Below are 17683 nucleotides of genomic sequence, written 5' to 3' on the forward strand. Positions count from 1 at the left end.
CAAATGGATATGAGGTAGATATGGGTAATAAAGGGGCTCTCACCTCCGGTCCGGCCTTGGCACACACGCACTGTAAGCAGGCTTCAGTCCAATCCTTTATATCCTGGGTCATCCGGGGCCAGTAACAGCGCTGTCGCAGGGCTGCCAGAGTTCTTTCGCCACTAGGATGTCCCATCCCCTCATGGTACGTCCTCCACACACCCTTGGCTTCCTGCTTGGGGACAACCACCTGGAATGCCTCGAGCCCAGTGCCTGTCTCACCACACAATCTCCCCAGTACACCATTTTGCAGTACAATATGTTCCCATTCTCTCAGCAGTTGTTTCATGTAAGATGAAGAATCACATACCTCAGGCCGAGGTAGTTGCTGTTCCTTCCACCGGCGTATCTGGGAAAGCTCTGGGTCTCTGCTCTGGCGTTCCTCCCACGTTCCCTCTCCTTCGGCCATGACCCAGTCAGCATGCACAGGCACATTTTCCCCTTTCCGCTCCGGCAACCTGGACAAAGCGTCAGCATTCTTGTTTTGTTTACCTGGGCGGTATTTGATGGTGTACTGGAAGTTTGCCAGTTGGGCTGCCCATCGTTGTTCCACTGCTCCAAGCCGTGCCGTGTCAAGGTGCACCAAAGGATTATTGTCTGTGAATATAGTGAACTCTGCCCCATAGAGATAGTTTTTAAACTTCAAGGTGACTGCCCAGTGCAGGGCCAGCAGTTCCAGCTTAAAGGAGCTGTAGTTCTGGTCGTTGCGTTCTGCTGGGTCTAGGCTGCGGCTGGCGTAAGCGATCACTCGCTCTTTGTCTCCTTGTACTTGAGCCAACACTGCTCCCAGGCCATCAAAACTGGCATCTGTATACAGCCTGAAAGGTAGAGAAAAATCAGCGTATGCCAGGACAGGTGCATTCAACAGGGCTGTCTTTAAAGTATCAAAAGCTTGCTGGCACTCGGGGGACCAGCAAATGAGAGTAGTCTTTCTTTCTGAGGTAGCGGTTAGGGATGGGCATTTCTAGCAAAAACACTATTCGAAATTCGCTGGCCAAATTCGAAATTCGAAAATAAAAATAAAAATGTAAAAAAAAAAAATTTTTTTTTTTTTTTTTGAGTGAAATGTTGCATTGTCTCCCCTGATTCTAAGTCTACGGCTTTATTAATTAATATAAAAAGCTTCTGCTGTGGATTTTTAGCTCAAACAAGCATTGCACCACTGAAGTAAAGAACATGTTACATGACATTGACATTTTCGAAAATAAAAAACAGTTTTGACAATCATGAGTGGTTCATTAAATATTTAGTAGGCTCAGGTCTGAGTGCCAAAGCGGTGCCAAAGTCACCCCCTCTCCCTCTTCATGGGATTTCATCCGCCATTCATTTTTCCATAAACCTTGCTTAAAATGCTTATAAAAATTGTTTTACTTGCTCAAACCAAGCGATTTGACTATACTTAGAATCAGGGGAGACAATGCAACATTTCACTCAAAAAAAAAAAAAAAAATGTTTTTTTTTTTTTTCGAATTTCGAATTTCAATAATAAAAGTCGACCTTGATAATAACAACGATTATTCGAAAATTCGAAATTCGATGCCCATCCCTAGTAGCGGTGCCATGTGTCAATGCATTCAATGGTCTTGCGATCTTAGAAAAGTCATTTATGAAACGGCGGTAATAGCCAGCAAAGCCAAGAAAAGATTTTACCTGCTTCACTGTCTGAGGCACTGGCCAGTCCCTTACCGCCGCAGTCTTGGCTGGATCTGTAGCCACCCCTTTTTCACTGATGACATGTCCCAGATATGTTACTTCTCGCTGGAACAGGTGGCACTTTTTAGGCTGCAACTTCAGTCCATGATGATGGAGGCGCTGGAACACCTCTTCCAAGTGGCGCACATGACTGTCAAAATCAAGGGAAAACACCACCACATCATCCAGATAAATCAACAGTGTGTCATTTACCAGGTTTCCCAAGCAGCGCTGCATCAGCCTTTGAAACGTGGCGGGGGCGTTGCACAAGCCGAATGGCATCCGTTCAAATTCGTACAAGCCGAAAGGTGTTGTAAAGGCCGTCTTCTCTCTGTCAGATGGCTCCATTTCTACCTGCCAATAGCCGCTAGCCAAATCCAGTGTGGAGTACCATTTAGCAGCTTTGAGTCCAGTCAATGACTCCTCAATGCGGGGTAGGGGGTAGGCGTCCTTATGGGTGAGCGCGTTCAACTTCCTGTAGTCGACGCAAAACCTCCAGCTCCCATCTTTCTTCTTAACAAGCACAATGGGAGCTGCCCAAGGGCTTGCACTGTCCCTCACCACCCCACTGTCCAGCATGTTCTGCAGCAAAGTTTGTAGTTCTGCATACAGACTTGGCGGGACAGGTCGGTACCTTTCACGACTTGGGGGAGCCGAACCAGTTGGTATCTGGTGCTTCACAACACCAGTACAGCCGAAGTCTTCATCGTGGCTGGAAAACACCTTTGTCCACCTCTGTAGCAGGTTGATCATCTCCCCCTCTTGTTCTGAAGTCAGCCCGTCTCCCTGCAAGGACAACACAGGATGTGGATCAACACCACTGCCTCCCTCTGTGACTCCCACCCGCCTTACCGCTACCTCCACAACGTCTGGTGCCACGCTCTGGAGGATCAGCTCTTGTTCTCCCTTTATGTCGGCCATGGCCACCTCAGTTACTTGGGCCAATGGCTGGCGCTGAGGGACCTCCACTGGGTAGGGGTTGGGGTTACAGACCTTGCAAGGCACTCTTCCTCCATGTAGCCTGGCCAGGGTCTGCCCCACACACCACTCTGCGTCGCTGTCAGGGAGAGGCTCTATAATCACATTACAAGATGGATTAGCTGCACCTTCAGATACCTGTGTCCACAGAATCATCTCCGATTCAGGTGGAATGATGACTGGTTGTTGTCGTGGTAATTTGGCTATGCCCTCATAAGGTGGGAGAGGACCTCTGGTGGTGACCCGCTGGCATTCAGCAAATGCTTGAGCCCAGAGCTGTCCTGCGGTGGTCTTGAATGCTGACAGCCCTGGGTGATGTCCCTGAGTGAGACCAGTCCATACAGGTTTAATAATGTTCATGCCCAGTATTCCCTTATCCGGTCCCAAGCATTCGTCATTAACAATTATCACTCCTTTGCCAGGAACATGAACACTTCCTACCATACAGTCAACCAGAGTGTAACCCACGTAGGGGATTTCCAGGCCATTAGCAGCACGCAGAGTCAGCCAGGGGACAGCATCGGCACTGGTTACGCCGGTTCCTTCTAGGTACTTCCTGAACAAGCTTCGGCTCAGCAACGTGACTTGCGATCCTGTATCAAGCACAAAAGGTATAGAACATCCATTCATTTTAACAACAACATCAGGGCACTCACCAATCAAGGCCGACTGGTGCTGTGGTTTGGGCTCTTTGTCTTTGTTGACTGCCCCCACCGCTCTGCCCTCAGCCGTAGGGGAAGTCAAAAATCCTGTGGCCTTGATGTCCGCCGGGGGCACCAGCGTTGAACATGGCCGGCTGCACCACAACTCTGGCAGATGGGTCTGCCCTGTGCATCCCACTGGTAATTTGGTGCCCTGATGCCTGGTTGCTGTCGTCTCCCCTGAGGGGTGCGTGCTGCGGCCGTATGATTGTCCATTGGTGGATTTCTAGGGGTTGGAAATGCTTCCAGACTGGACAGTTGAGTCTTCATTTCCTCCATTAAATTAGCCGACAGGGCTTTCATCTGTTCCCTGATTTCCTTCCTCATTTCTCCCATCAGCTCCTGCTGAAGTTCGGCCTGTATCTGGCCCTTTATTTGTTCCAGGTTTACTGCCGTGTTCCGTGGGGCTGGAACAGCAACCCTCTGAGACAAGATGGCGTCATCCCCATCTTGCAGCTCCTGTTCTAGGGCCCGCGCTTCTCTGCAGGTGGCGGCAAAAGTTGTGCGCTCGTTCCGCCGCATCTGCCGAAACAATTCTTGCTTTATGGGTCCTGCTTGTAGTCCAGTAATCAGCTGGTGGAGCAGCAGCTCATCACGGTCTTCAGTCCCATCTCCATCTTGCTCTTGCCATCTGAAAAACAGCTCCCGCAATCTGAGTATAAAAGCACTCACACTTTCATCTGCCCGTTGTTTACAATTATGAAAACTACCACGTAGTTGTGCTTTGGTGGCTGGTTTGGCATATAGTGTTTGTAAAATGTCCAGTACTTGCTGTCCAGTTTTCTTTTCATCTGGGCTGACCAGCTGTAGCTCACGCTTAGCTTCTCCCTCTAGGGCTCCCAACACAAAATCAGCTTGTTGCTGTTCATTCAGTCCTTGTGCCCTCAGCATGGCCTCCACCTGAGCCCTCCATTCTACAAATTTAGCTTTTTCACCATCAAATTTAGGAATCCAAGCAGCCCCCATAAACCATGGCATGACAAACTGTGCCGCTACAGGCGTGTTAGGACTACTCCCGTCAACACTCATTTTTTTAACAGTGGAGCTGGTATCCTGCCGACTAACGCCAAAATAGATGTCACACAGAGTTCTTTAAAATACCAGCAATTAAAATGGTTCCACTGTTAAAAAGGTGAGACAATGACAAATAGGGAAGTTTGAATGGTTTAATAATTAAAAGTGTACCCAGGTCAATACAAATAATAAACAATCAATTCCTAAAAGTCCAGATAAAATCTAATCAAAAATGTCAGAGGAGGAGAAGGCTCTGCTGGGGTGGGTCCAATGTCCTATTCCCTGGCGTCCCGTCACAGCACTCTGTCACAGCACTCTGGCCCGGCCCTTGGTTGGCTGTAGAGCTGCTTCCCGTCCGTGGCGACTCGTCCGGCTGCGTCTGGTCAGGCTGTGAAAGAATAAATGATGCCCTCAGTCTGGATTTGTGTAGGGGTTAGCTCACACACACACAAGGCTTGGGTTCAGCTGATCACGTTCCTTTACTTAGCTGATCAAGCGCGTTGAACCAAGCCTTTCCGCCTCCGCGTCTCGTCTGGCGCTGTGTGTGGTCCAGGTCTGGTTCACCCACGTCGGTCCGTTCCAGCCACTCCTGCCTCGATCGATTTGCTCTGTCTGTGTCGCCTCGCTCCTCTGTTGTTCTCTCTCTCCTGTACACTTGTCTCAAATCATTTAAAAGCACATCTCCAAACACCTTGTCAGCCAATCCAAATGTTTGAGGCTGTAAGGGGGTGTGGTCAAGTTCATGTTCACAGCTGTTCCCGTTTAATGATCCATCAAGTCAATCATGCAATTGACACACCAAACTCATGCAATAGTCAAATGAGAATGCATGACTAAAACCACACAGCACACAATAAAAAGCAAACAAATATCATTGATAAATACTGAACCATGCTGGAGAATGATAAAAGCCACACAATAAAATAAAAGGCATAAAATATAAGGATCATAGAACAAGGGATGTACCACTGTGACACACACACACACACACACACACACACACACACACACATACACATTCACAGCCAGCCACAAACATAGCGCGTGTTAGATTGTGCGCTAGTTTTCCCAGCCAAACATGACACATTGAAACATTCCAGTTTCTCCAGCTCAGATCACATCCCAGATCATCTGTGATATATGTTTTTCCCCATGTTTTTCCCACTCCGGATCCAATTGTGATGTGACATCATCATGATGATTTTGATATTGTTTGAAGATTGCGTATCGCCATTCAAGCTTTGAATTAAATTTAAACAATACAGATTGAGGTGGATTGAATAGCTACAGACATTGAATAGCTACAGACTGTTTTCAATTGAATTGAAAACGATGCCATCTGACCGTCTCTCAAACAAGAGCAGAGTTTCCCAGCATGCACTAGTGTGTTTCAACACTGTGTTTTTTGGAGATTAGTGACGTGACAGTTAGTTACGCAATATTAGTTATCTTGCAATGCTATGTGATGACTACTAGAGTTTGTACCAGCGTGAACGACATTGCTTTACATTGTAAAATGTTGGCACCATAGGTGACATGGAGGTTTAGTTTAATGACACCCTCGGGGTTCCGCTTGAGTTAACATGTTCTAAATGCAGTTCTGTTTCTGAATTGCTACAATCCTATGTAGTACTCCACACAGTATTGGTTATTATATAATAATATATAATAATATAATAATAATCTTTGTAATACAATTGCTATAAAATTAAAATGTATATCACACTTATAATATGTCAACAATAATAGCACCAGTCTAAATAACATAACTTAATTCAACTTTGCCTCTCCTCTCTTCTTGCTTAACATACACAAATAGTGTAGTAGCCATACCGTACCGCACTGCAGCTGCTACCATTACGTATGTCTAATGTTTAATTGTATGTCTCATAAGATACATGGTATTTGCACCTGTATGTCAAATACGTCGAATTTAAAATGTTTAAGCACGTCTAATGTATGCACATGACATGTGCACCTATGTGCAGTGAATATGCCACTGTCTCGGACTTGTCTTATCACTATACTGCCTTATTGCTTATTGTTGCTTATTGTTGCTTATTGCTTATTGCTTATTGCTTATTGCTTATTGTTTTTGCACTCATGCCTTGCTATATTTGTACTATGTTGTAAACGGAGTCCACAGCACAAGAATTTCACACGTGATACTTGTACCATGGAGTGACAATAAAAATCTTTTGTTATTGTACATTGCATACTTGCAATCTTTCATACCTGCAATCTTGCATACTTACAAGTGGGTTGTTTTTAATGGCATGTGATTTGCGGTACTAATTACACAGTGTGTAATTTCAGGTCATGCAAGTATGTCATACATACATACAAGCCTACATATCAGTTGGCTGTGTCAATGATTTTCTGTTTTTTAATACCTCATGATGCGTCATCATTGTTTTTGTCAGGCTTAGAAACAATGTTTAAACAGTAAACAGTTTATGACAAGTGCTGTCAGCATGTTATGCTGCACAAGACGTGTTATGGTACATAAATAATGTGTAATAGCAATGTGTGATGATCACAAGTATTGTGATAAATATTGTGGTAAATTAAATTGGTTAAGCAAAGCAAGTAATGCTTTTGCAATGTAGTTTGTAAGACGAGATTCATAACTATTAGTTATATGTATTTTCTGAGATTTGCTTATATTAACTATGTATTAACTATAAAGTATAGATGATTGTTTTGCCCACCTTATCAAAACAAATGTACAGCATGTTAAAGTTTTAAATAAACACAGCTGATCAGTTTTCAGCTGATGAGTTTGAATCCAACAGGTCTTAATGTCAATTAATTGTGCTTTAATGTGTTTTTGAAACACACACCCATACATAAAATCTCAAGTGAGATTTATGAGAAAGAAAAAAGAGTCAAGAGTGTTGGCCCCCTCTCATATACGTAACTGTCTATAACTGTACATATATTCCTTTCACACACACTTTTCAAAATAGACACTCTTTCATATTGTGATTCATAGTGATTCTTGTTTGTTTTATGTGATTCCGGTTTTTAAGCAAACCGGATCCAGTTTCCTTGTATGTGTACATCGTGTACAAGGTACATCCTGTACAAGGTACATACTTCATTGGACTCAATGATTCACAGATGTATCAAACAAATGTATGTTATACTGATACAAATGACGAAATTACCACAAATTCAACATGTAATGCAATTTTCTCAATAATTTTGGTCAAAACATTTGGTGTGCCACAGAACAGTCCTTGTAATGAGGACCTTGTTATCACATAGCCAGACTTGGCACATTTGGGGTGCCTCAGATCAGTCCTTGTAATGAGGACCTTGTTATCACTGGTGTATAGCCAGACTTGGCACATTGGATGTGACCCAGATCAGACATTGTAATGAGGACTATATTTTTTGATCAAAAAATAATACAGACAATATATATATAGTAAAGCGACTAATGTTATTTAGACTGGTGCTATTATTGTTGACATATTATAAGTGTGATATACATTTTAATTTTATAGCAATTGTATTACAAAGATTATTATTATATTATTATATATTATTATATAATAACCAATACTGTGTGGAGTACTACATAGGATTGTAGCAATTCAGAAACAGAACTGCATTTAGAACATGTTAACTCAAGCGGAACCCTGAGGGTGTCATTAAACTAAACCTCCATGTCACCTATGGTGCCAACATTTTACAATGTAAAGCAATGTAGTTCACGCTGGTACAAACTCTAGTAGTCATCACATAGCATTGCAAGATAACTAATATTGCGTAACTAACTGTCACGTCACTAATCTCCAAAAAACACAGTGTTGAAACACACTAGTGCATGCTGGGAAACTCTGCTCTCGTTTGAGAGACGGTCAGATGGCATCGTTTTCAATTCAATTGAAAACAGTCTGTAGCTATTCAATGTCTGTAGCTATTCAATCCACCTCAATCTGTATTGTTTAAATTTAATTCAAAGCTTGAATGGCGATACGCAATCTTCAAACAATATCAAAATCATCATGATGATGTCACATCACAATTGGATCCGGAGTGGGAAAAACATGGGGAGCCGGGGCCTCTATGGGTGAGTTAGAAAAAACATCAACAAGCAGTGGAATCTGTCGTTGGTGGTGGGGCTGAGATAGAGAAACACTTGAGCGAGCAGAGGAATCTGTAGGCAGTGAAAATGTTCGCCGGTGTTAACAAATAGTAGTTTCAGTTCCTAAAATGACCAAATTGTATTTGGTCGTGATCAAAAATGCTACGCTGAAAATTAAATCGTGACGGCCATTTCAACATCACCCAAACTGGTCTAACTGATAAATGATATCAGTTTGTTACAATGCCCCCCTAACCCTAACAGTTTGAATTTCGTCATTTAATCAATTTGTGGGTTCCAGACGCAATACAGGAAGCGCGTCGCCTCACGGGGCTGCTGTGCCCTGTTGCTACGCTGGAAATTAAGTCGTGAAAAAACATTGCAAAAGCCTACAAACTGGTCTATACTGATATGTGTAAAAAGAGGAAGTGTCCTATAGGAGCAGCTGAATTTACCCATTTCGTACAAAAGGGGGTAAACACAGGCAAATGAGGAAGTATCCCATATTCACCCACCTGAAATTTGGACTTTGTACAAAAAGAAGCCATGCCCCTTTGATGACGTAGGTGTCCTAAACACGCCCCCTCGTTTTTTGAGGTTTCTGACAAAGGGTGGTGGTGTAGGTATCCTAACTAACTACTATGATGTCATAACTGATGTCATTTGGGAGAAGGGCATTTATGATGTCATAACTGATGTCATTTGGGCAACTGACGTCACACTGCAAAGGTGACGTCATAGAGAAGGTGACGTCGGAGATGGTGACGTCATTTAGTGACGTCATTTGGGCTGAGGGGTATGACAGCATGGGGTGCTCTATCAATGCCTTATTTGGTCTTCCATGATTGAAATTCAGTCTAAGACTACACTTATTGGTAGCTTATAAGACATTTATAAGCACTTTATAACCACCTTTACTAGCTGGTTTTGTTACTTCATTAAGCTTAATAAATAGTGTATTACCTTATTAGCAGTTAACTATGCATTTATTGAAACAGTTAACTATGCTTTTTGCAGGTACCGGATCTAAAGCGAGAACAGTGCCTTATTAAGGTTAATAAATCCTTTATTATGCACTTATTATGCTTTGTGTAGGTACCAGATCTAAAGCGAGAACAGTGCCTTATTAAGGTTAATAAATCCTTTATTATGCAATTATTATGCTGCCTCAATGGAGCCAGATGTCTGAATGGCCAAACGGCCAGGGGAATGATTCTGAGAGATGTGTGTTTACTTTCACTCAGGGTGTTGTGTCTCTAAGAGGGTCAGAATTGCATTATGGGACAAAAATGCAAATTAAGCCTCCCAGAGCCTTCTAAACAGCCAATAAGAGGTTTTTCTTGAATAACTCTGGAATGGACGCTCGGACCTTTCTGAAATTTCCATCGCTTATCCAGGAAGTGAGCATGGGCTTTCGAACGAAACCGTCCATGATATTATGCTTTTTGTAGGTACCGGATCTAAAGCGAGAACAGTGCCTTATTAAGGTTAATACATCTTTTATTGTGCACTTATTAACAGTTAACTATGGTTTTCACAGCTCCCCTAGTGGGAAGGAGCACTATTGGTCAATGTTGATAAAATGTGAATACAAATTACAATGTTTTAGCAGGGAAGGACAAAAACACGCTTTAAGACAGCTCTTTAAAACTTTTTTTACTTTCCAAGTAGTGCCAGTGTTAAAAAAAAACTGAGGTAGGTTTCTTTTTATATAAAATAAAAACAAAACAGTGTCTCTTGATATGTAGCCTTTACAATCTAGCATTTACAACAACACAATTGTATCAAAATGGCTGTTTAAAACCTTTCCAAATAGTGCAAAATTGTACCAAAAACTGAGGTAGGTAAAGAAAACCAAAAACAACAATAATAAAAAATGTAATGATGTCTTACAACATGTAGCATTTACAATCTAGCATTGTAACAAAGTTTGTAACGAGCGAAATAGGGCCATCGGAGGAATGGCGGCTTGGGGTAAAGGTGAGTGAATTCTACATTCAGTTATTGATAATTGCACATGCTGTATCAGACAGAATAATAATGTAAATGATAGATTGTACATGCTACATGTTGAAAGCACAATTTTATTTTATATTATATTTTTTTTAAACTTACCTCACTTTTTGTTATGATGCTAGATTGTAAATGCCGCATGTTGAAAGACATAATTTTATTTTGTATTGTTTTTTTGTTTTTTTGTTTGTTTTTTACCTACCTCCGTTTTTGGTACAATTTTGCACTATTTGGAGAGGTTTTACAGCCATTTTGATACAATTGCACTGTTGTAAATGCTAGATTGTAAAGGCTACATATCGAAAGACACTTGTTTTTATTTTAAATAAAAAGAAACCTACCACCATTTTTTTGTACACTTTTGCAGTACTTGGAAAGTAAAAAAAGTTTTAAAGAGCCATCTTAAAGTGTGTTTTTGTCGTTTGTCAGTTAACTGTTAATAAATGCATAATAAATTGATTTGGTAACACTTTATAATAACTATACACTATAAAGCATTAATAACGCATTAGTAAATACCTAATTCCTTAATAAGGCACTGTTCTCGCTTTAGAACCAGTACCTACAAAAAGCATAATAAGTGCATAATAAAGTATTTATTAACCTTAATAAGGCACTGTTCTCACTTTAGATCCGGTACCTACAAAAAGCATAAGTGCATAATAAAGGATTTATTAACCTTAATAAGGCACTGTTCTCGCTTTAGATCCAATACCTGCAAAAAGCATAGTTAACTGTTAATAAGTGCATAGTTAACTGCTAATAAGGTAATAACAAACTATTTATTAAGCTTAATGAAGTAACAAAACCAGCTAGTAAAGGTGGTTATAAAGTGCTTATAAATGTCTTATAAGCTACCAATAAATATGTTTATAATGCAATTATTAACACTTATATAGTATTATTAACATAATTAGTGTTAATAAGCATCTTATAAGAGCCGTATTACCTATTAATTAACGCTTATTAATAGAACCTTAATATAAAGCGTTACCTAATGATTTTATTTAAATTTTTGGATGAACTTATCCTTTAATTAAGCTCTATTATGCAACTTTTTGGTTTGAGGGCACTGGGTGCATTTTTAGTCCCGCCCCCCTCAAGTTCCCTCCCCGACACTTGTCACTTATCTTGATGATCTTATCTGTCTGTGTTAAAGTAGAAATTCACTAACCTTGCTTGCAAGATGGATAACCTCGCGAGATCAAAAGAGATTCTCTCGACGTAATCCATCTTGTCATGCACAGGCAGTTAAGATGATTGGCTTAGAAACCCGAACCATGGCCGGCTCGACGAATCAGCGGCAGGCTTAGGCTCGTCTGGGCAAGTAGTGGGTACATGGTCTTTGTAGTTATATTCACTCATCAACATGGCTGCCGCCGCGGAAGTGACAGGCAGTCTGAATGAAATTGAATGTAACGTTCCCAATTCTATGTATTAAATTCTAAAAAACGACCCTCAACATTTGGGAAGGCTAAGCCACACAACTAGTTCGTTATAATCGAACGTCATGCTTCGAAGGCGACTTTATGACGATGAGGACGGTGAGGACTCAATCAATGATAGACTACCACGGAGATCAGGCACCTTCCTCCGGTCGCAAACGTGACGTCAGAGGCATGGCGATCTGATTGGTTGAAGTTAACACGCACCAGCAGTGATAGACAGATGGGTCATCCAATCACCTGCCAAGTAGATTGGAAAAAGTGCCCGCCTCCGTCAGCGCGTTGGATTACTGCATTGCCAGATGGACTGGTTTAGTGAAACGTAATTGTGAAGCTAAACCGTCCATCTGGCAGCGTCAGGTTAGAAATTCACAAGTTCAGCATACTACCTCCCCCCCATCTTTGTTGTTGTAGGCTAAACCATTGAAAAGATAATTTCCAACATGAGCGAGGTAGCCATTTTGGATTTGGGGCTCTCAAAAAGTTAGCCCACATTTTCGCGAGGGGCATGTAGGCTAAATGTCATGTCACACACACATTGACTGTCAGGAGACAGTCAGAGATTGACTGTCTCCTAACTCGTGCACTTGAGTCCTCCATATCTGTGTACCAGTTTTGTGACTATACATTTATTTTTGAACCTTCATAGATGACAAATATCCACTGAGAAATGAACCTCTGCACTCCACGGTCACAGAATTGCCTCTCATATCAAAACTCATTGAATTCTCCACAGACGCTGAAAGAGTTCATCCGTATCGAAGTGGATGTTTACATCGTTGCTTGCGATGGTGAGTTTTATCTGCATCCTGGAATCAGCACTGATGACACTAACAACTAGAAACCATCTTGCGATGGATCACACCAGCCGTGACACCCACGAATTAAAACGAATTTGGGCCAGGGGCGTAAAGTGGGAGGGCCAAAGGGAGGATGGGGGGCTACTTCCGGCCCGTCCCTTGCTCGGACCAGACCCATCTTTGAACTCAGCCTTCATGTGAGCTCAACTACCCACCTGTAAATGTTTGTGACTGCCAGTGTTGGGGGTAACACGTTACTGTAATCAAATTACATTTGTCGGTAACGAGTAGTGTAACACATTACGGATCCTAAATTCAGTAATCACATTACAGTTACTAAATCAAACAATTATGTTGTTACTTGTTACTTGCATTACATAAGTACCTTGACTATCTGTTGGATCAGGATGTGGAATCTGCAGGATTATCGACAACAACATCGACACAACAGCTGACTGGAAAAAGCTGCTAGGTGCTAGAATGGATGGGCTGGAGAGATGGGGAAGTGACGATTGGTTGGGTTTAGGCCAATCAGAGGCAGAGTCCAGCTGCACCAAGCACCACCAGCTCGAGACGTTCGTGGATGGGACAAAAATGGCAGAGCTGTTTACAACAACTACAACTTTGAACATTTGTTGCGCGAAAGGACAGGAATGTGACAATAGTGCAAACTGTGGCCAGACCAGAAACATCCACTGCTGTGAACACGACATCAAATCTCTCCAGACCCAAGCTGAGGTAGACCCCAAGGAAGCAGCCAAAGCTTGATTTTCAACAGCAGCGATAAACAGGCTTGTTGCATCGTACATACTAGGACATGTTGCCTGTTTAACTGTCAATTATGTGAACAATGCATCTCAGGCGATGCTGCGGAATGCAGAGTAACGCAAAAGTAATGTAACTAGTAGTGTAACAAATTACTTTCTACAGGGAGTAATTAAGTAAAGTAAGGCATTACTTTTTTAAGTAACAAGTAATTTGTAATACAATACATTACTTTTTTGAGTAACGACCCCAACACTGGTGACTGCATCTTGCACGGTTGTAACACTATCGTGTTCACCAAATCCGTCGAGACAGACAAACCTGGCAAAGTACTCAAAGCCACGTCTGTGGTAGTTCCCGCTAGAATAGGTATCTCCAGGGCCACATTTTGGCATCACACACACACACACACACACACACACACACACAGTGAAAATGATACCAGCCACACGCTGTCGCGGCTGGGAACAAAGCATAAACGCTGCTTATGCCTATCCATGTGTCTGCAGTGTACATCCTGGAAAAACTCCACAGCTGCATGTTCTTTGACGATGAGATCCAGACCTCCATGTTCTTCCCAACGCTGCATGATGCCGTGCTGCACGTGCTTCAAAAACACAAAGGCCGAAGTCGTTTGGTGAGTTAACACTAAATGTTGGTTAGTCATTCTCTCTGAACAGGTGTTCTGCCAATCCATGCTACCTCTCTATCCATGCTACCTACAGTTAGCAGTTCTGTACATGCATATGCATACGAAGAACCCACAAGCTTGGGTTCCGGTTCGACCACGTCCATAAATTTATGCAACCTTGCTGTCGGGCATCTTAAAAATATTTTTTTCAGTGTGCCTTTTGACCTGTAAGCATACATATTCGCATATACACTGGCTTTGCTGCAGAATGTAAAAAAATAGCCGATAATGGCATGCAGTGTGTGTTATCGTATTCACCTATTTCACTTAATTCCCACCCAATTCATCCATTTTGTGTCTAAAAGGCAGAAACACAGGTACCAGCAAGACATTAATGAGGGTTTCCAACTTCCAATCCATTTAGGTGTTTCAGCCCTAATTACCGGTAATGTCTTGTTTGCACCTGTGTTACTTCCTGCCTTTTAGACACAAAATGGGTGAATTGGGTGGGAAATGAAATACCGGTAGGCTAATTGCTATCCAGACTGCCGTTCTCGGTCGACATTACTGTCTATCAGTGGCTGTAGCGTGTTTAGTTTTTAAGTTATACGTTTTAACGGTTCTAAAGCTTTTAAACCACTGTTTTTATATAACTAGTGGGTTTTATTTCTCCACGTAAAATTTTAATGTATAGAATTGGCACATACTGTCTTTGGAGTAACAATAATAAAATGCAGGTAGGTATACTGTAACATTAAGTATACTGTAAGCTACATGGTGTGAGTAGCATACTGTTACAGTATCCTGTAAGCCAGTGGTTCTCAAATGGGGGTCCGCGGACCCCCAGGGGTCCGTGGCACTTTGCCAGCGAAAGGTTTTCAGGTAATTTTTTTTTTTTTTTTTTTTTTTTTATAAAAAATAAAAAATGCTACATGTTACTTATTCCTTCTCAAACTACCGGTACTTCCTACATGGTGCTAGTCTATCAAAATATCTTGGCTGTCATTGATTGTGTTGCATAGTGGTTTTCTGTACTGTTGACAAATTGTGATATTGTAAGTCGCTTTGGACAAAACAAAAGCGTCTGCTAAATGACGTAATGTAAATGTAATGTAATAAAAAAAAAATATATATATATATATTTTGCAAAATCTTCATAGTTCAACGAAAATAGTTTATGCTTTAAATCTAAAATGGTTCATGGATTACATTCTAATAACAAACCTATCAAATTAAAAGTCAAGCACGTTACCGTGGAAACAATTAAGCTTAGCCCAAAATTACAAATCAGAATGAGGGGGTCCCCGGTATATTTTCTATCTTGTAAGGGGTCCTTGGCTGAAAAACATTTGAGAACCTCTGCTGTAAGCTACATGGTGGGAGTAGTAGCATACTGTTACAGTATACTGTAAGCTACAGTACAAGGTGTGAGTAGCATACTGTTACAGTATACTGTAAGCTACATGGTGTGAGTAGCATACTGTTACAGTATACTGTAAGCTACATGGTGTGAGTAGCATACTGTTACAGTATACTGTAAGCTACATGGTGTGAGTAACATACTGTTACAGCTGTAACAGTATGCTACTCACACCATGTAGCTCGCCCTGGATTATAAAACAATACAACTTCACACATACTCTTAGTTTGGTAAAAAACAAGTAGTTCCATATTCACTGCTACGGGCAGCAACATTCGTGAATATACCGGTAGTCAGATCACCCCCGAGCTTTCAGACCTGGCCATCGAGAAGCAATGAACCCTTCTGCTTTGGTAGGTGGCTTTGAAATGTTTCTGTGACACTTGTAAATACGTCTACCTAACATAAGGGACGGTGGTCGGGCAGATGATGACATTATGCCGACACAGTTCCAAAAGGGGCTATGATTCTTGTATATAACTCTTTAACTGTTGTGTAATTTTAAATTCTTTCTCCCAGATAGCAAATACCAAACTGTAGAAGAGCAGCTGTTCCAGGATCCTCCAGTCAGATGGAAGATTTGTTCCAACCAGAGACATTACAATGAGGACAGAATGCATATGCTTCTAATACTTCTCTTCGAGAGTGCGCCCGTTCTACTATGAATTCAATGGAAAGGAATTGCATAAAAATGTCCCTGTGCTCTTTTTTTACATTTTGTAATGGGGTGTTTCTTGCTAAAAAGTTTACATAAACATTTGAACACTGCTATGATATAAAATCATTAATTTTGTTTTTACCTTCAACATATCTAAAATAGAGGATCAGTCTGTAACGTGTTATTTTGTCAATCAAGGATTTATGTTACCTACTATAGTTCCTGATGTCCTTTCATTTGTTTAAATTTTCTGCAAAAAAAGAAAAGAAAAAGGATAAATAATGTTGTTTTATCACATGCCGGGTATCTCATTTTTGCGCCCCAGGAGGGCCGGCCTAGAAAAGTGTCAGGGGCTTACTGACACACACTCACTCACTCACTCACTAGACATGTTTACATGGAGCAATCATATTGAAATAGGTTTAAAAGCCCAAACCGATTAAAAATGCTGCACACATTGGTTGCAGAGGGGGAGTTTAAACCTTTTCATAAACCGATCAAAAGAAAAATGTAATGTAAATGATGAAACTGATTACTCTCTTGCTGTGTTCTTTCTGCGCATGTCCATGATGCCCTCCGTCTTGACGTTAATGGGGACCGATTGATTTCAATCAGATTGAGGAAAAAGTCTGCATGTTACCGCAGTTATTGATCCCATCGTTGAAACACGCATGGGTGTTGAGCAGCTGAATGAAGGCTGTGACACAGATGAATGAATCAATCAACTAATTTAGTTGATTGATTCATTCACCTGTGTCACAGCCTTCATTCAGTGACAACCAATGAATCAAACTCCACAGCTCCAAGTGGTAATATTTTGGCTTTAAGCTGAATGAGAGAGCAGAGCCAAACCACAACAAGCTGGTATGTATAGGTTTTGTCTAAATACAGTGGCAATAAAAGGTGGCAACAAAGTAATCTAAAACATGGCCATCCCATCCAGTTTTCCAAACTGGGGGGAAAAAAGCAGTTGGAGATATTTGCATATAAATGAAAGTTTTTGGGGATGATCAGTGATTTATAATAATTGTGGAATTGTCATTTTAAGCTTTGTGAACTGAACTTTGAGCTAGTAAAACTGGCTTGAATATGTCAACAAAATGAAATTGTAATTTTGAACCTAGCGTTATCCAAAGTTCAGATCTCTGTTTTGGAAATGTATGCAATTTAGCACATATTTAATATTATGACCCACATCACTGAAGATGTGTCCAAGTGCATCGTAAGATGTAGGCTATGTAAGAACAAGTAGACCAAGGAGTTAATTATTGACTTTAGGAAAAACTGTGACAAAACCAAAGCTAGCATCATACATGGTGTGGATGTTGAAATCGTGGAGACATACAAATATCTAGGAACAGTGTTCGACTCTCAACTCAAGTTTGAGGCGAACACAGAGTCTATTGTCAAGCGTGGTCAGCAAAGAATCCA

General features: G+C 41.4%; 2 protein-coding genes across 2 annotated transcripts in view; both read left to right on the forward strand.

Annotated features, from left to right (window-relative positions):
• LOC310799719 (chloride anion exchanger-like) overlaps positions 1 to 16134 on the forward strand; it is a gene marked incomplete at both ends in the record, with an annotated part of 106799 nt that extends 90665 nt beyond the window's left edge. Inside the window, 3 exon segments of the mRNA XM_083662314.1 lie at positions 12715 to 12769; positions 14053 to 14180; positions 16114 to 16134. Of these exon segments, the coding sequence (XP_083518440.1) occupies positions 12715 to 12769; positions 14053 to 14180; positions 16114 to 16134 (204 nt within the window).
• A 1304-nt stretch (positions 16135 to 17438) lies between these two features.
• Positions 17439 to 17683, forward strand: part of LOC310799726 (E3 ubiquitin-protein ligase Hakai-like) — a gene marked incomplete at its 5' end in the record, with an annotated part of 28753 nt that continues 28508 nt past the window's right edge. Inside the window, one exon of the mRNA XM_083662321.1 lies at positions 17439 to 17481. Coding sequence (XP_083518447.1) covers positions 17439 to 17481 — 43 coding nt within the window. The remainder of the gene's footprint in view (positions 17482 to 17683) is intronic.

This window comes from Poromitra crassiceps (genome assembly GCF_964638095.1).
Source record: "Poromitra crassiceps genome assembly, chromosome: 2".
Taxonomy (NCBI): Eukaryota; Metazoa; Chordata; class Actinopteri; order Beryciformes; family Melamphaidae; genus Poromitra; species Poromitra crassiceps.